The sequence below is a fragment of the Embiotoca jacksoni genome, unplaced genomic scaffold, assembly GCF_022577435.1.
Source record: "Embiotoca jacksoni isolate LCO1_2020_lvr unplaced genomic scaffold, fEmbJac1.0.p SCAF_2, whole genome shotgun sequence".
NCBI lineage: Eukaryota > Metazoa > Chordata > Actinopteri > Embiotocidae > Embiotoca > Embiotoca jacksoni.
The window spans coordinates 13657546-13673845 of record NW_027185340.1 but is presented as its reverse complement, the minus strand read 5'-3'; the positions used below and the strand labels follow the sequence as shown (position 1 = coordinate 13673845).

The 16300-nt window shown below is 42.7% G+C and overlaps 1 protein-coding gene across 5 annotated transcripts in view; it reads right to left on the bottom strand.

Annotated features, from left to right (window-relative positions):
* LOC138201303 (formin-like protein 2) overlaps positions 1–14933 on the bottom strand; it is a 47368-nt gene extending 32435 nt beyond the window's left edge. For all 5 annotated transcript variants that reach the window (XM_069154679.1, XM_069154681.1, XM_069154680.1 and 2 more), the window contains exon 1: positions 14136–14933. In XM_069154679.1, the coding sequence (XP_069010780.1) occupies positions 14136–14249 (114 nt within the window). In that variant the 5' untranslated portion in view covers positions 14250–14933. The remainder of the gene's footprint in view (positions 1–14135) is intronic.
* Between the last annotated feature and the right edge of the window lie 1367 nt (positions 14934–16300).

The following is a 16300-nucleotide window of genomic DNA, read 5'->3' as shown; positions in this document are numbered from 1 at the left end:
TTGTTTTTGTGGAAAAACAATTTTGTCAAACCAAATTTGATGTCAGAACTTTTCAAATTACAGTATGTTGACCACTCATAAACAAACAAATAGAGCAAAAGTGTTCACATATGCTCCAGCCTCATCCTTGGCTGAGGTAATCAAGACGCAAGACCGACCCCGGCCTATTTTCCTTCTTTCTTTGTCTAAGACTTTTTGGGTGTTTCTCCAAAAGTTGACAGCAAAAACAGGAAGGGGCTGACAGGCACAAAGATCTCCAGCTGGAACTGACCCTAACCCTAAAACAGCTGATTAAAGACGTAAGTGACGTAATGCTGACTGTGATCAGTAAAGTAGATTACATTTTGCACTACAATCTCTATCCTGTGTTAATAGAGGACTGGACATGCAGTGTAAAGAAAAGTGTTTTTATATATATATATCCAATAAAGTTTTACTATAATTATTTGTTTCCCAACTGCAGACACTAGAATTAGACACTAGATATTGCTCTTTGATGATGTGACCGATTTCCTGTGAACCGTGTGTTGTTCTAACAAATCTGATCCAACCCATGTGTTTGGGAACTCTACAGCTGAAAAGAAGCCTTGATCATCCAAAAACTGTTGCACAACTCCTTTACCCTGCTCTACTTGATCAGCATCTGCTTCATGTACAAACACCTCCGCAGTTGTCCAAAATGTGGCTCTGTCCAACACAAGCATGATTCACCCTGCCCTGATGAGATTCAGAAAAGTGTCGAACAATTAAACAGCACATAATCACCATGTGGAGAGCACAGAGCATGCAAGTATCTCGGCAAAGAAAATACAGCGTGTGACACAGTTGGAGACGGGTTAAACTACTACAGAAAAAAAAAATCTATCAAAATGTTTCATTTGTTGTTTTCAGCCATAAAAGATATTTTCCACTGACACAGGGAGAAAATGGGGAAATATGCCGACTGGGCACCGCTTAGCTTGGGGATCCTTTTCCCTCCTCATTCGATAGGCTGGATCATTTATCAAGAGTGCGTTCAGCACTCAGCCTCCACTTTTTCTCCGCTGGATTTTCCAGTAGAACTCAAAGGGGGACTGAGAGGAAGATGGATGAGGAATACCCTGAGATCGGACCTGTTTCCATGAGCGAGTCATACAAAGATGGAGTCAGACCGTGAGAGTAGTCTGATTACGAACATACTTTGGTTTGCTGTTGTTTTGCATGAGGGTCATGTTTCTTTTTCAGTGGTTTATAATATAGTATAGCAAGGCTATCGATCTTTACAAGCATTTCAATTTTGAAAGAGTGCATTTGTAAGCACAAATCAATTTAGAGAGCTGGTCAGGAGGCGCGGAGGTAGGGCTTCTAAGCATCTCGGTATCTCCTACTAACAGACACAGAGAGGAAGACTAATGTTAATACAAACAGCAAGATTGGACGAATGAGGCTCATCCCGATAATAACACAACAAATTCACCAGTTTGTATAATTTTGTAAGTAAGTAAAAGTAAGTAACAATTATTTGTTTAGCACCTTCCGCATATAAAAATCACTAAGTGCGTCACATCAGTAAAACAGCATATGTCCACAAACAGCACGAGGCTAAACCGTTAAATACCATAGCAACAACAAACAAGGACACGGACAGAAGAATGAATGCTAAATGCCTTTTTTTTTTTTTGCAACCTAATGATTCCTTTAGGTTCATTAGCCTGTGTTATGGTCTGTCCCGACATCTCTTCGCAGTTCTAAATAAACACTGATGGAGCTGAATTGATTTCTTTCACAGGAGTGCCAATAAACCAACAACATGAATTGAAATTCTGATATTAGAGTACAATCTGCTCTAAATGTTTATCTGTGTCTTTCGACGCACGACAAACAATTTCAAACGCAACAATTAGGTTGTATTAGGTTGAAGCGCAGGTTGTAGCACACACAGACTCCTCTACGAAATCAACCAGGAAATGAAATTAGTATTCAGCAGAAGCTGCAAGTGGACTGTGTTGACTGCAGGGAATTGGGAGTCAGGAGGTCTCTATTGACTCAATCTGGCTGCAAACCAGATGACTAGATTTCCTACCTACTTTCCTCTCCCTAAACACATTAAAACACAATCTGACACCTGAGTAGACGGTCACGTTAAGTGACAGAAAACCACTTGCAGTTTTCTGTATTACACACAGAAGTGCTTTCACATTTTGTAGATGGCAACCTCAAATTAAAGGAGGGTAAACCATTAAGCTAGTTCTAGACTTCTACCTTGTTTTGTGTGGATATAAAGGAGGAGTATTGGCCTGGGTGGTTGGGTGGTTTGCCGAGTCGCTGTGGGTGCACTGAGCTGTGGGCTTCCTGCTTGGTGAGGCTCCAACTAAAGCAAAGAACCACTTCTACCAGCCTTCCCTTCATCCCAGTGCTAATGAGCTGTGACAGGCCGTCAGCTGGCTGGGGTCAGGTTACCCCATGTCTACAACCACACTATCTGTGCATTTGTGTTATTAATGTGGTGCCGTTGAGAAGGGCTGGGCAGCTTTTCGCCAACACCTGATGGCAGACCACCCTGACAAATACACATACACACACACACACACACACACACACACACACACACACACACACACACACACACACACACACACACACACACACCTAAACTTGACTCATTAGTAAATCCCTCAGTAATTAAAGTATTACTACAATTTCAAGCATTACCACGGTAGATGGACGCACTGATCCAATACTCAGTCTAATGTGTGATATAAAGTGGTGACACATGTATGGTGACATTTTAAATACTGGTAAAGCTCTTTTGTGCAACCTGCTATAAAAGGCAGACACATCACATGATAACTACAGCTGTCGCATCCAAGTATTATGACAAGGGGGGGGAAATTGTGGAATTCACTGTGCTGGACCCCCTTTCTGTAAAATGCAGGGCTTCAACTCTCTCCTGCCTCATGTCATGCTGCCAAACACATTTCATCTCCAAAGCAGCTGTCCCACATCTGTACTGCTGGAGAGAGTTTCTTTATTTGTAGAAATTTGTTTTTAAAAAGTAAACAAAAAACAAACAAAAAATGAACTAGAGTTTGCTAGCTAAGAGTTTGAGCCCAAACATGATTCCTACAGTACTTCGTCAATAACCGACAGCACCCTGAAGACCATAAGACATGTCTCACCACACAATAAGTGCTACAGTATGCCTTATTGTACCAGTCAAAGAAAGCTACATGTAGCTACCACGACATGGTCAGCTTTAACTACTGCTACCAATATGAATTTGTCCATGTTTAACTCACATCAGGTCTTCAGGTTCATATAAATAGAAAGAACTTATTAGCGTCCGTGTATCCTCTCATTAGCCAGCTTGAGTCATAAAAGGAATAAAAATAGACAGCTGGCTAAAATCTCACCAACCACCCACCACCTTCCAGGAGGTCTGCAGAGCCACGGCCTTCACAGCACAGCTGGCCAGGAAAGCAAACACACAGCCCACATAAAGCGTCAGCTTCAGTTGGTAATGCAGTGAAAAATATATTAACAGAAGCCTTTTTTTTTTTTTTTTTTGTCTTAAATTAAGTTTTACAGGCCTCAGTGTGCAAACTGACCACTGTGTGTGATGACAGAAAAGATGACCATTCTCCATTAAGTCTGTTTGTCAAAGCAAAAAAAAAATAACCAGGCCAACTTTTTTTTCTCAATGAACTACGGCTATAAAACGCAGCTGCGGCTCACAGCAGGTTTTCCTGAATTTAAATGGCAGGATGGACTAGACTGTTCTGTAATACCCTGCAAAACTACAACACATTAACTGTACATCACTTCAAATCCACATTTTTGCTTTCACATATTTGCCTGACTTTTGAGGAACGCTGCCTGCTGTGATCTCACATACCAAACCATGTCCACTTGAGTGAATGCAAACAAATACAGCTAGAAAACGTAGGAAGCCCTGATTGATGTCCTGCAAACTCACTCTAGTTTTTAAAACATTTATCTCAAGACACTCTGCTTCACTGTGTTCACCTCCTTTAAATGTGCCGATTATACACAACAGCAAGAGACAGAACCTGACAAATGTGTGCAGTGCAGCGCCTTTCAGCCACCCAGCCTCCTCAGATATCTTTCAGGGCAGTAATTGATTTGTCCTTGGAGACTTGGGCTGCAATGAGTTTGAGACACACCCACGCTCTCCTCTTTCCTGTCTCTCTACTTTTTCTTCCTGCTAACGCACCACAGTTAAACACAACTCCAGTCTGTCTCATCGAGCCAACAGATGCAGCATTTGATCCGCATCACCCACACTGTTTTCTCAGCTCTGCCGTGAGCAAAACGGCACGAGGCAAACTCAAACTCATGACCCTAACAAACGGCATCTCTGTCTCTTGTTAACACCCTTTTTTGCATCATTCAAAGCGATGTCCCAACCTCTAATTCATTTCCGTTCTTTGAAACCTCTCGCCTCCTTTTTAAATGTGCGCACAGATGCCGTGCTGCATGCCACAACAAGAAAACCTCTGATTGCTTCAGTTATTAACAACTAGTCACAGCAAATATTTTCAAATTGCTCAATACTTGGGAATGCCATAATGTTCTCTCCAACTTTCTTCATCAAGCGCTGGGGTGTTTTGTGTTTTTATGTAAAAAATGAGGTTAGCGTTGCACTGCAGGCGAGTCTCTGAGTTTTAAAACACCTCCCCAGGTGTACCAATACGTGACTGCACAGCTGCACATACAGTATATGTTACATTACATTACATTTCATTTAGCTGACGCTTTTATCCAAAGCGACTTACAATAAGTGCATTTCGACCATGAGGGTACAAAACCCAGAACAACAGGAATCAAGAAAATACAATTTCTTCAAGAAAGCCAAACTACAAAGTGGTATCAGTAAGTGCCAAGTTACACTTCACTTCTTCTTTTCTCATTTACCCCCCCAGAGCAGTGGAGGAGACTTGCAGCTCACACATGCCCATAAGAATTCAAATCTGTCATATCAGTAGTGCTGGTTAGCAGGGATAAGTGCCTACTCAAGGGAGAAAGGAGACGGACAGCCCCGAGACACGTGCTATCCAAAACAGAGCTGTGCTCCTCGCCTCATTAGCGCAGCGTGGATCTGTAATCTTCTGCATTCTTCAGGGACACAGGTGTCCCCTGTCTGTCCTCAGATTATCTTTGTAATCCCCGGGACCCCCTAACACGACAAGCCATGTTTGTGAAGCTGTTCACTGGAATGCAACTTGAACAAATGGTGAGTTCAAATGTTTGTGCCTCTCATCTTTCCACATTCCAGTGACATTTCATCCATTTACCTCAATGTGATCATCTTAGATACTTTACTTAATTTACCATCTAAAAGCCTCACATTCGTTAACAAGCGTCTGTACCATCTACTCTGGCAGAAAGAGGGCACCTCTTTGGTGTAATTTTGTTCGCACTGTCTACTTACTACTCTCTAAAACACCCTCAACAATCCTTACCCCGAACATACATCATAATATGATTAATAGCACAGCAACATACACAGAATGCAGCAGCTGCTAGTGGGAGGAATCATTGAACTTCCTGTGCACAACCTTAAAATCTGTGTGTAAAGCCAAGCTGCTATGTCTGATACATTTTTTTTTTTTTTTGTATTCCTTAAGGGACAACATTTAAAATCCATAAAACTTTGGTTGGGTTTTGGGCAAATATAAAGCCTATCACAAAATGATGAGCAATGTTGACGTTGTGGATAGAATCCCTTTGGACTGATAGAACGGCTTCAACGCTGGATGTGATCCACATACCGGAAACATTATGGAGATGGTTTGGAGCAGCAGGAAGCTGTCCAAATAAAACAAGTGATACAAGAGCACAGAGGAGTTCTGGCCAGACCAGATGTTGTGAGGTTGCGAAAGTGTCTGGACAGAGGTGGAGTCCATGTTCCAGCTCCACAATAGAATTAATCTGAATCAGGAAAGTTGTTTATCTAAACCAAAGAATATAAAAAAAAGAAAAAACACGAGCATTTCAGCTGACTCCACTCACAGCCGGCATGACAGGACTGGTTTCTGCTCTGCTTTATCTGTTCTGACAGAATGAAGAACCAATCAATAACCAATATAAAAAATTTAAAAAAGTAAAAAGTAAAATTTCACTCTGCAGTCCTACCACACTGATCTGAAAGCATTATCCCTTAAACACTGAAGAATTCATCACAAAAAGCTGTATAGTCACTTCTTCTAATGAGAAGTGCAGTTCTAATGTGCAGTCTGAACAGCAGGTGCCCACAAAAGAAATGTGATTCTGCACAATCCAGTGAAGAAAGAGTGACTGGGAGCTTGAAACTGCCTGATCGCTGATCACGTTACTACATTTATGTCAACAAAAAATAAAGGGAACAGCTGCAAGCAGCAATCCTACTGGCCTTTGCAGGAGTGCATCAAGCGATGTGCACCGCACACGGACACAGCGCCTACAGGCTGAGCAATTTAGAACAAATTATTCTAAGCTGAAACGTCTGAGTGCCACTTGCTGAACCCATTCACTCATTAACCGATACATCTATTCATCTGTCCTCCATAATGACTCATGAGCCAGTTAATACAGGCTTTTCATTAAAAATTACCTGCTCAGCTGACTGATGCATTATTCAAATTTATATTAGAGAATTATTTTATATTTTTTTTAATTTTCATAGACCAAGTGTCATTTGTTCTGTGATGCACCTTAAAACTCTCAGTTCAATCAGCCCAGTATCACGCCAAAGCGTTTAATACACCCGTCAGTCCACTTGCATAACACAACATTTAAAATTTGGGCAACATGTCACGTAAATGCAGGACTTTCACTCAGGAGACCGATGTTTGATTCCTGAAAATGCAAAAGTCAACATAAATTGAATTTACTAATATGAGTAAATCACTTACATAACGCAACATATTTAATGTCCATAATGTACATGACGTTACTTAAAAGATGATAAACCTAACCTTATGGGTTTTGGTGCTTAAACCTATGGCACACTACATTTTATGCCGAGGCGAGGCAAGATGTGACACTGAAACAATATCCTCTAGTGGACTGACGGGTGTATTAGATGCTTTGGTGTGATACCAGGTTGAATTAATTAGCTAATTTCAAGTGCATATTTTGTCAAGTCCAAGTCTTTGCTTTAAGTTTTTCTGGACGTAGACAAGCACTTATAACCTACCCCAAGACGCTTTGGTTTCATGAGAGAGGAACAGGCACATATTCTGCCCCATCAAGCCTGAAACAGCAGACTGCTATATTGTCTAAGGGTCTGACGGGGCCTATATCAAACCCTGGCAATGAGCACCGAAGTACATTAAAATGCAACAGGACCTCCCATTCTGCACTGCAGATGTTAATTCTGGCAAGTCTTTACCCGGAAAAATCTGCCTTTTGGACTGTGGCAGCTTCAAAAGCAACATATGTCCCAACAAAGACTATTCAAGAAGCTTACAAAGAAATGAGACTATGTTCAAGTTAACTTGTAAACCAAGACAACAACTAAACCATTACTGTACAAGTTACAGCTGAGGATAGTGTAATAATAGTAAAACTCTGTCTTCATGTGTTCCAACACAATGGAGGGAAAGACACAAAGGCAGTACAGATATTGTTGTAAGAATGTAAAAACTAAGATAAGATATTTTACCAACTACGAAGTGTTAGCTAGTAGAACATGTGTCCTCTCCTCTCAGATTGAATTTATTCAGTTAGGCTATAATGAGGGTGATTGACCTAACACATGAAACCATTATGATGATTCTGAAATTCACCCAAAAAAAAAAAAAAAAAAAAAAAAAAAAGGTAAACATATTAATTAAAGCTCAAGGCCCCTAAAACAAGAATGACAACAACCTCAATGCCACAAGATAAAGCTGGCCACAACGCCACAACATACCACCTCATTGGTCACAGTGACACAGACATCGGAGGGCTTTGCTGGGCTTGGTTTCTGATAAAAACTGAACACCATGAACATAAACTAATTCTTAAGAGTTCACAACATACACCCGGTCCTGTGGAGCACTTTGGCCGGGCAATCTCGGTTCATAGCGCAGCTGCCACTTAGAAGCCTGGACAGATCCTGACCATAATCAACTTCACCACAGAGCTGTAACTCTCTCCTTCTTTTGTGTGAGCCTTGGACCGGTCCTGCTGGACAGCACTGGCAGTGGACCGCGACCCATTTGAAAGGACCATGCTGGCCTTTTCCAGGCTACATCATTGTACACCTGCTCCCCATGCAAAAAGAACTACAGCAAAGATAATGATGGCCAAGTCAAAACACACCGAGTGCAGGTTGAAGAAGTGTTCTAACCGGGTGTGATCACACTGAAAGCCCACTGGAAGGTTTTAGGGATATTCCAAAGTCAATACCGTTTTGTCTGGTTGGTACTCAAAGCGGTCTCTACCACCCACCCAAGCGGAGCAGGAAACCAACCCCCCCCCCCCCCAAACGTGCAGATGTCAAAACTGAACCGAGAGCAACAATACTGATGGGAGCCTCGGTGGTTTCAACTCAGCGGTGCCTGCACACAGCCATGAGACCTGCTCCCGCGTAAACAGCTGACCCGCTGCCAGCCAGGCAAGATGCCTTCAGGCTGTGCTTCAGGGCATTGAGCAGCACATTATCGCTGAACACCACAGCACCTCAAATTCCCTCTGAGAGGTTGCAAAGGCCGCAACGCTGGCTGCCGGATCTCATTGCTCCCCAACATTTCGTGCTCGAGTCTGTTCGGTTAATTGGTGGGTGGGCATCCGAGGGATCCAACGCACGCACGCACACGCACACACACACACACACACACACACACACACACACACAGGTATGTATGGTGGCCTCTCTCAGCCTGCCGGGTCTGGGTTCGGTGCCAGGCTCCGTCTTGGGCTCCCCAACAGAATAAAGAGCATCTCTGTTCCGTGGGCCTGACGCGGGGGATTTAGCCACTGTTCACCCTCTGCGTCTCAGACAATACCCATTGTTCCGCTTTTTAATGAAGACGAGTCGACATGGAAAAACTAAGAGGGTTAGCTTAGTCACTTCCTGGGTTAAGACACGGGGGCGGGGTTAGTGTCTTCACACAAGGGGACGACAGCCCCCAATTTATGAGTTACCACTACCTGACTTGATCTAACATCCATTTTCACGTTTTAATTTTCTCATTTAACTGCAGATAAGTGACAGGTTATTATAGAAACTCCATAATCTGAGTGTCACACACACCTTTGACATACTATGGACATAAAAAAAAAAAAAATTTAAATATAAAAAAAAAATCACAAAACGTGATTAGCATTCATAGGAGATGTGTAAATCCAATATTCAATCTCCCGTCAGCTCTGAGGAAAGGTATCTGCTCTTCAGCTGTTCGATACTCCACTATGCTCAGCTACTTGTCGCTGACTGTGTCCGTCTGTGCTGAGCAGTTAGCGCGAGGTGGCTTTATCAGAGCTTTTTTTTTTTTGCTAAAAACAGCTACCAGCTGTGGCTGAATAGGAAGTTGATGAGAGAAGTGAGACTGAACCAAAATTAGTGGGCCATTAAACCCCCAAAAAATGACCTAAAAAGATGCTAAAAAGCTCCACAGAGCTGAGAGTAACCACAGAAACGTGTGCTAATTCTCACTGTGAGCGATACCCATCACACAAGACATCTCTTGATCCCATCGTTCATATCACAATATGGATCAGCGCAGCTTCAGATAAGACATTCAGCCTGAATTCCAAAACTCAATTAATTTAAGTACAGAAACCTCTATCAACGGTTTAAACTAGGACTACCTAGGTGAGAAACACGCCCACTCCGGACCTGACGACGTTACAAATTAAGACTTCAGTTGAATGTGAAGGCTGCGTCTGGTGATTAAATCTGGAGAGTAGATTTCACATGAAGTACCTCCCAGCACAAATAACAGCAGCTCGTTGTTCCTCAGCAGCCTTTAAACAAAGCAGCTTAGATGTAATCTGGGCAGACTATTGAGAAGAGCAGCAACAACAACAGATAAGCCTATAGTCTCCAGATGGCTTTAAAAAAATAAAATAAAATACCAAACGTCTCTGCCTTCCTGACGGCAGTCGTGATATCCAGCTCGCGCAAAGGCCCCGAGATTCGAGTGGACGGGATCCTGGATGTGGGTACGAGTTCATTTGACTCCAGCTCTGTGGTTAGCTGAGGCAGAGGAGCAGACATGAGGCCCGAGCCACATTCCTGTTCCACAGAGTCATTTTCCTTTGGTTCACTGTGAAGCATGTAGACTGGTTAATAGTGTACATGTGACTCACAAAGATTGATTGGAGTCATTTCACATGCTTTCAGTCTTTGTGCATTTATTGACCAAGTGACAAAAAAAAAAAGACACTTTTAGGCCCTAATACACCCTCTAGTAGTTGGCCAAATCCCATTGGATTGATGGGGCAATAAGTGCAGACTGAATGGATCTACCGGGGTGTTGATATGACCGGCCATAAAGTAAACTCCCCGGGGTAACAGCATTGTGCTGTGCAGAGTAAACATCCAGAGGGCTAACTCATAATCATGTGCAACCCATCTGCAGTGGACTTGTGTCACTGAAACTATGGCAACCAGGAGAGGCGCAGGCTTGCAAAAATGCTTCCAAGAGTAACTACAACCAGTAACACCGACCAGACAAAGCAGAGTTCTGGCCTTCAACACAAAGCAAATCACTTCATGAAAAAAAAAAAAAAAAAAAGTGAATGAATTCCTGTTTATGTCTTTATGGAAATCGACCAACCTTTCAGTACTTTAAACAATGAATATTTGGGTTTAATCACCACCAAATGGCCAAGGTTGCACATTAATCAGAGCCATTACCATCATGAGAAAGGCTCTACATAACACTCAGCCTAAGTCCGTTTCAAAGATCTGGTCCTGGTTACAGCGTTTCATGAGACAGAAACTTTAACAGGAAGCTTTTCATTTATTAGAAACTGCAAACTCAGCTGGCAATAAACCACCGGCACTACAATCACACACAAACACAACCTTAGCCAAGAAAGCTGGGTTAAAATGTAACTTAATGCTGCTTTAAAGGAGCTGAGGCCAGTTAAAATGATATTTAGATGTTTTCAGTTCACATATTTGGAGGTGCATCTCACATGTAGACGGACAGTTTTTGTCTTATTTTTACATTTTAACTATACATTGTTAAACTCCGTAAAGAAAAAAAAAAAAAAAAAAAAAAAAAAAAACTCCCTGCAAAAAGGCAAACCAATAAATGAGAAAACATGGAAATGGTAAAGAAGTTATTTCGCAGTGGGGATTTGCATTTCTTACTGTTATCAGGTAACTGACAGTAAGCAGCGTGTAGTACGCATTTACATACAAAAATAACTAAATCTAGACATAATGAAATGATCAACTTTAGCTAAACCACACTCTTCACTGAGCTTTGTAGTTTCCTCTCGACCTTGAAAACAGCATTTGCGAAAACAACCTCCACTCAAGGTCCCCTAACTCATCTTGTGGATGAAGCCATGTGTCCCGGAGCTTTGGACCTTCGGTGGCCCGTTTCATAGAACACCATGGAACCACTTCCTGTGCAACACAAGCCAACATTACTCGTACAGCCATATTAAATTCTTAGGTTTGTTTTATAAGTGCGGTTACACACAGATGTGGTCTGCTCAGACGACGGGAGTCGCGAGTCAACTTTTGAATGGAGCCTTTTTCACATCACGCAGCATGAAAATTCAAACACTGTACATCCTTGATAAGGAATTCAGGTGACTGCTTGAATGTGGTCGTGCACAGCACAAGCCTTTAATCCCAACGGCTCCCTTCTGTGGTCCGGGGTTTACCTCTTCATCAAACCTATTAGGAGTGGCACGTAAACAGTCCTGCTGCTAGTTTTTGACCTGTACATTGAGAATGTGCTGAGGGAAGATTACAGTATATCAAGTCAAAAATATGTTGGACTGTAAAATACGATTTTGTCTTTTAGTTTGATTTTTAAGTGGTCGCTAAAAGAAACAAATCAGATTAATAAAACTTTGCGGGTGTTTCAGTGACAGGAAATGAGTCATGATTGTGTGAAAGGGCCATTAATCAGCAGCTAAGTATGCTTCAATATTGACTCATCAGTGCTCATTACCTCTATGTTAGGAAATAAAAAAGACAGAGAATGATCATCCTAATTACCAACTACGTAAAAGTGAGGTCATCAGAGTCACACTGTGCCACTCGATGGAGCCAACTGCCATCAGCCCCGGCGGAGACATATCAGGGTTTAAATGGTAGTAAATAACACTAATTGCTGTTATTATAGCACTAAATTCTTCTAATGCTGGAAGGCTTCCATCCCGCCAAGAGCTGAGGCATCATGCTGGCAGCAGGGAGGAGGAAGGGAGGGAGCGGGGGAGTTCCTGAAATGCTGCGAGGATCGGCTTTTCTGACAGCCAGCTCAGGAAATCCTCCAGTTAAGACGGGTAGATGTTTTTGGGGTTTTTTTGTATTAGGTTTGTAAACCAAACTGTATGGATCCTCATCATTTACTCATTTATAAACCCAACATACAGTCTGAGGGGCGGGGGGGGGGGAGAGAGAGAGACTCTCGCTGCTCAGAAAACCTAGGAAGTAAGCGAGTCCAACAGCAGATGTGATTAAGAAGAAGGTCCAAATCCATCGGTGGCGTGACGTCACCTCAAGCCTCTCTCACCCCCCCCCTCCCAAAAGTCTGCTGCTCCCTCCAGCAGCACAGAACGGGATTCATCCGTGTCTGACAGGCAGCAATCACACCCCCAACACAACGGTGGCACACACTGATTCAACTTCCACCTGAACTTGATCCGCTTTTTATAATGGGCTTACGAGATCTGCGCCACCGACGTTAACACACCAAAAAAAACACAAAAAAAACATGTTCTGTACCAGAAAAAAGAAACGTAAAAGCTAGAAAATTAAACCTTTACTGGTCTCCAAGACAAGTTTACAATCATGCCGTCAGCTTGTTCGAGCCAAATTATTTCTCCTGAGCAGCTGATGTGTACGAGAGCACCGGGCCAGGCGACAATCATGTTTGACCCACATTTTTGCCAGCTCTCAAATTTCACCTGACTGTTCCTCTGTCAGGTCTGTATTCACTGAATGGGGGGCAGTGTAGTGGAAGGCACTAACTTATTTGTTATTCACAGCTTAAATAATAATGTCTTACAGCACAAGAGAAGGTGGTAAATAACACTTTAGAGCCTAAGTACACCCACATATTGGTGATGGAAGTGTATGTACACACGTGTGGCCAGTCTAAACTAATAAAACCCTTCCTCTTGATTTCAGTCTTCATCACTCACAGCAACATAAAAGTGTCCCTTCTGCATCATTATCTATTAATCAACCTATAAGCTTTAAGTTTAAGCTCAAAGTTTTAAGGATACTTTACCAGGAGAGTTCACTTGGTGTTCGCTCCCCTGGTAACATAATTGTTGACAGATCTGTTGACACTTTATGATGTGACGTGTTTCAAAGGACATGGCATACTGGGCACTTAAGACTTCAGTAGTGAGTCCGGCATCTGGGCTCATAAAGTTAAAAAAAAAAAGCAGGGCAATAAAAAAAAAAAATCATTTGCCATGTTAAGACTGCAGGTGTCTCGTGTGTACACTTTGAAATTTACAAGAGCAGTGAGGCTGATACACGAGAGGACAAACATTTAATATCTTGTATTTAGTGTCGGTGAAGCCAACACGTGATGTTTGATGTTGTGTGGTGAAAAGTTTAATGGCCGATGGTTATTTTCAGATCAGAATACTGATCATTTGAATGAGAAACTTGTTGAGTCATAAAAGGACAGACTTGGATTAAATAGATTCACAGTCCTGCAACTTCTTTGATTAGGGTTAAAAGACTTCTGCCCAAACCCTAAAATATGATGTCAGAGAAACAGATGCAGAACTCCTCTGACACAAGTAAACAGGCCCTTTTTTTTGTTGTTTTTTTTTGTTGTTGCTTTTTTTTGTTTGTTTGTTTGTTCGGAGTGACCCTTTTTTCCCCGTGAACAACAAAGAAAGGATCAGGCGTGCTGGACAAACACAGGTCCAACCTACACACAGCTGTCCCGTCCCAGGACACGGAGGCATTGCAGGGAACAAAGAGCACACGCGTGAAAACCACTCATTTTTCTTACCAAAACGATTGCAAATCTCTCCTCCAGCTCTCCCGGCTCCGGCATGGGCAGTTTCAGGGGCATGTTGTGTCCCCTGAGATCAGTGTGCTGATCCATACTCCCTGCGTTCCCCATGTTTCCTCTTTGACCAGCGAGCACAACTTTTTTTTTTTTTTTTTTTTCCCCCTCCTTGTCCACTTGAAGAAAAACCTCCGCACGGCGAAGAAAAAAAAAAAAAAAAAAAAAAGGGGGGGGAGAATTATCCGTACGACCTTTGGTTTTGCTCAGTCAGCCCTCGCAGGCTCTTCAGGTTTATCCAGGTCACTTCTTCTTCAGCGTGAAACACACGTGAGGGCGGCAGCGTTACGCGACAGGTCCGAGCGGCGGCAGCGGCGGCGGTGGAGGCGCAGCTCCTGCTGAGACATTTTCACAGTGGGAGGAAGAAACCTGGAAGAAACGTGACTCGATCCACACGGACCTCTTTCCTCGCTGTTATCCGTATCTTGCACAATTTGGGCTCCACTCCCAGCCGGTAGCAATGACGGCGAGCATGATTCACGCTTATTGCAAGGTCTGTTGGTAGTGAGTGAGCGGAGCTGGCTTCCCTAATCCCTCCACTGCTGACCAGCTAGTTAAGGAGGAGGGGGCTGGGGAGGGGGGGGGGGGGGGGGTCCACACACACTCACTCACTCACTCACACACGCTCTCTCTCTCTCTCTCTCTCTCTCTCTCTCTCTCACACACCAGCACTCACTCACTCAGAGCACACACACACACACACACACACACACACACACACACACACACACTACCGGCTGCACACACTCTCATCCCTCTCTACAATGAGACCTTTCAGGGGGCAAGCCTCCCACTTCTTCTCGGGGCGTAGCTCCCAAAGCAGTAGCTAAGGAGATGATATTTTTCGGTGTTGCATTGTGGTAATTTGAGTTCATTGCAGAAGACAACAAACTTCGAGTCCATGGCGACCCCCCCCATCTGCCCCTCAGGGGCCCCTAAGCACGGGACCCCTCATACAACTAAGGGGCGATCAAAGGGGCCTCAGAGTGAATTCATTATTTCCTGCAGTGGTGGAGGAAGGATTCAGATCCTTTACTTACCTAAGTAAAAGTACAAATACGAAGTTTAAAGAATAAAATAACAAGAATGTAAAAAAAAAAAAAAAGTCCTTCTTAAGTAAAAGGACATTAGCAACAACATGTATTTAAAGTATTTAAAGTAAAAGTCCTGGTTCGGTCTGCTGACATGAGATAATATTATATATTACAGCATAAGATGAATTACTGAAGCGTCAGTGCGTAAGCAGCATGTTACTGTTGTAGCTGCTACAGGTGGAGCTGGTGTGGACTCATTTATATCCAGTTTTATATCTAGAACATTTGTGAGGGGACGAGAGATGATTACTGGGAGATAAAACAAGAACAAAACAAAGTTCTGATACACAAATCTGTTTTCAGTTTTTGGACTTTTTCTCTCAATTTAGATTTTTGGAGAGATTTTGGATTAAATGATTTATTGAAAAGAATCAATGTGAGAAGATTAGAAGGGAAAAATCTCTGTTTGGTGGTAATTTAATTTTTATGTTTTTTTTTCCTTCCCATGTTTGTCTCAGATCTTCCCTGAGACAAAAATCTTTGGGACAAAACCTTCAGGAAATACAAGCCTCTATTCCAGGCTGTATCTGAGGGTCTTTGGAGAAGCCATGAATGAGAGCAGTCACTCAAAATCACTGTACACTTAACAATGCTTGTGCCTTTTTATGTTGAAAAAAACCCCAAAAAATTTAATATTCATAACTCCAAACACAGTCATTGCTATTTCCCCTTCAACATTTTATGCGTTAAAATGAAATCTGATCTGGGCAGGGTGGAGACCCAATCTACGCACAAGAAGGTGACATCAGCATGCAGAGCTCTGGAGATGATCCAGAGGTTCTCCAGATGCACAGTGCTTTCATTCAGGCTGCTGGACTGATTCAGTAGGGGAGGGCGTCACATCTGAGGTTAGCTGGCTGAACACACTGAGGACGCGGCACGCAGCTGACTGACCTCATACAATCATCACGTGTTCCAAGTGAAGTCGACGCCTCCCCCATGATGTGTACGTTATGTTCTGTGTAGCACATGTTTAAAGCCTACGGGTCAGCTCACAAATATAAACAGATGAAT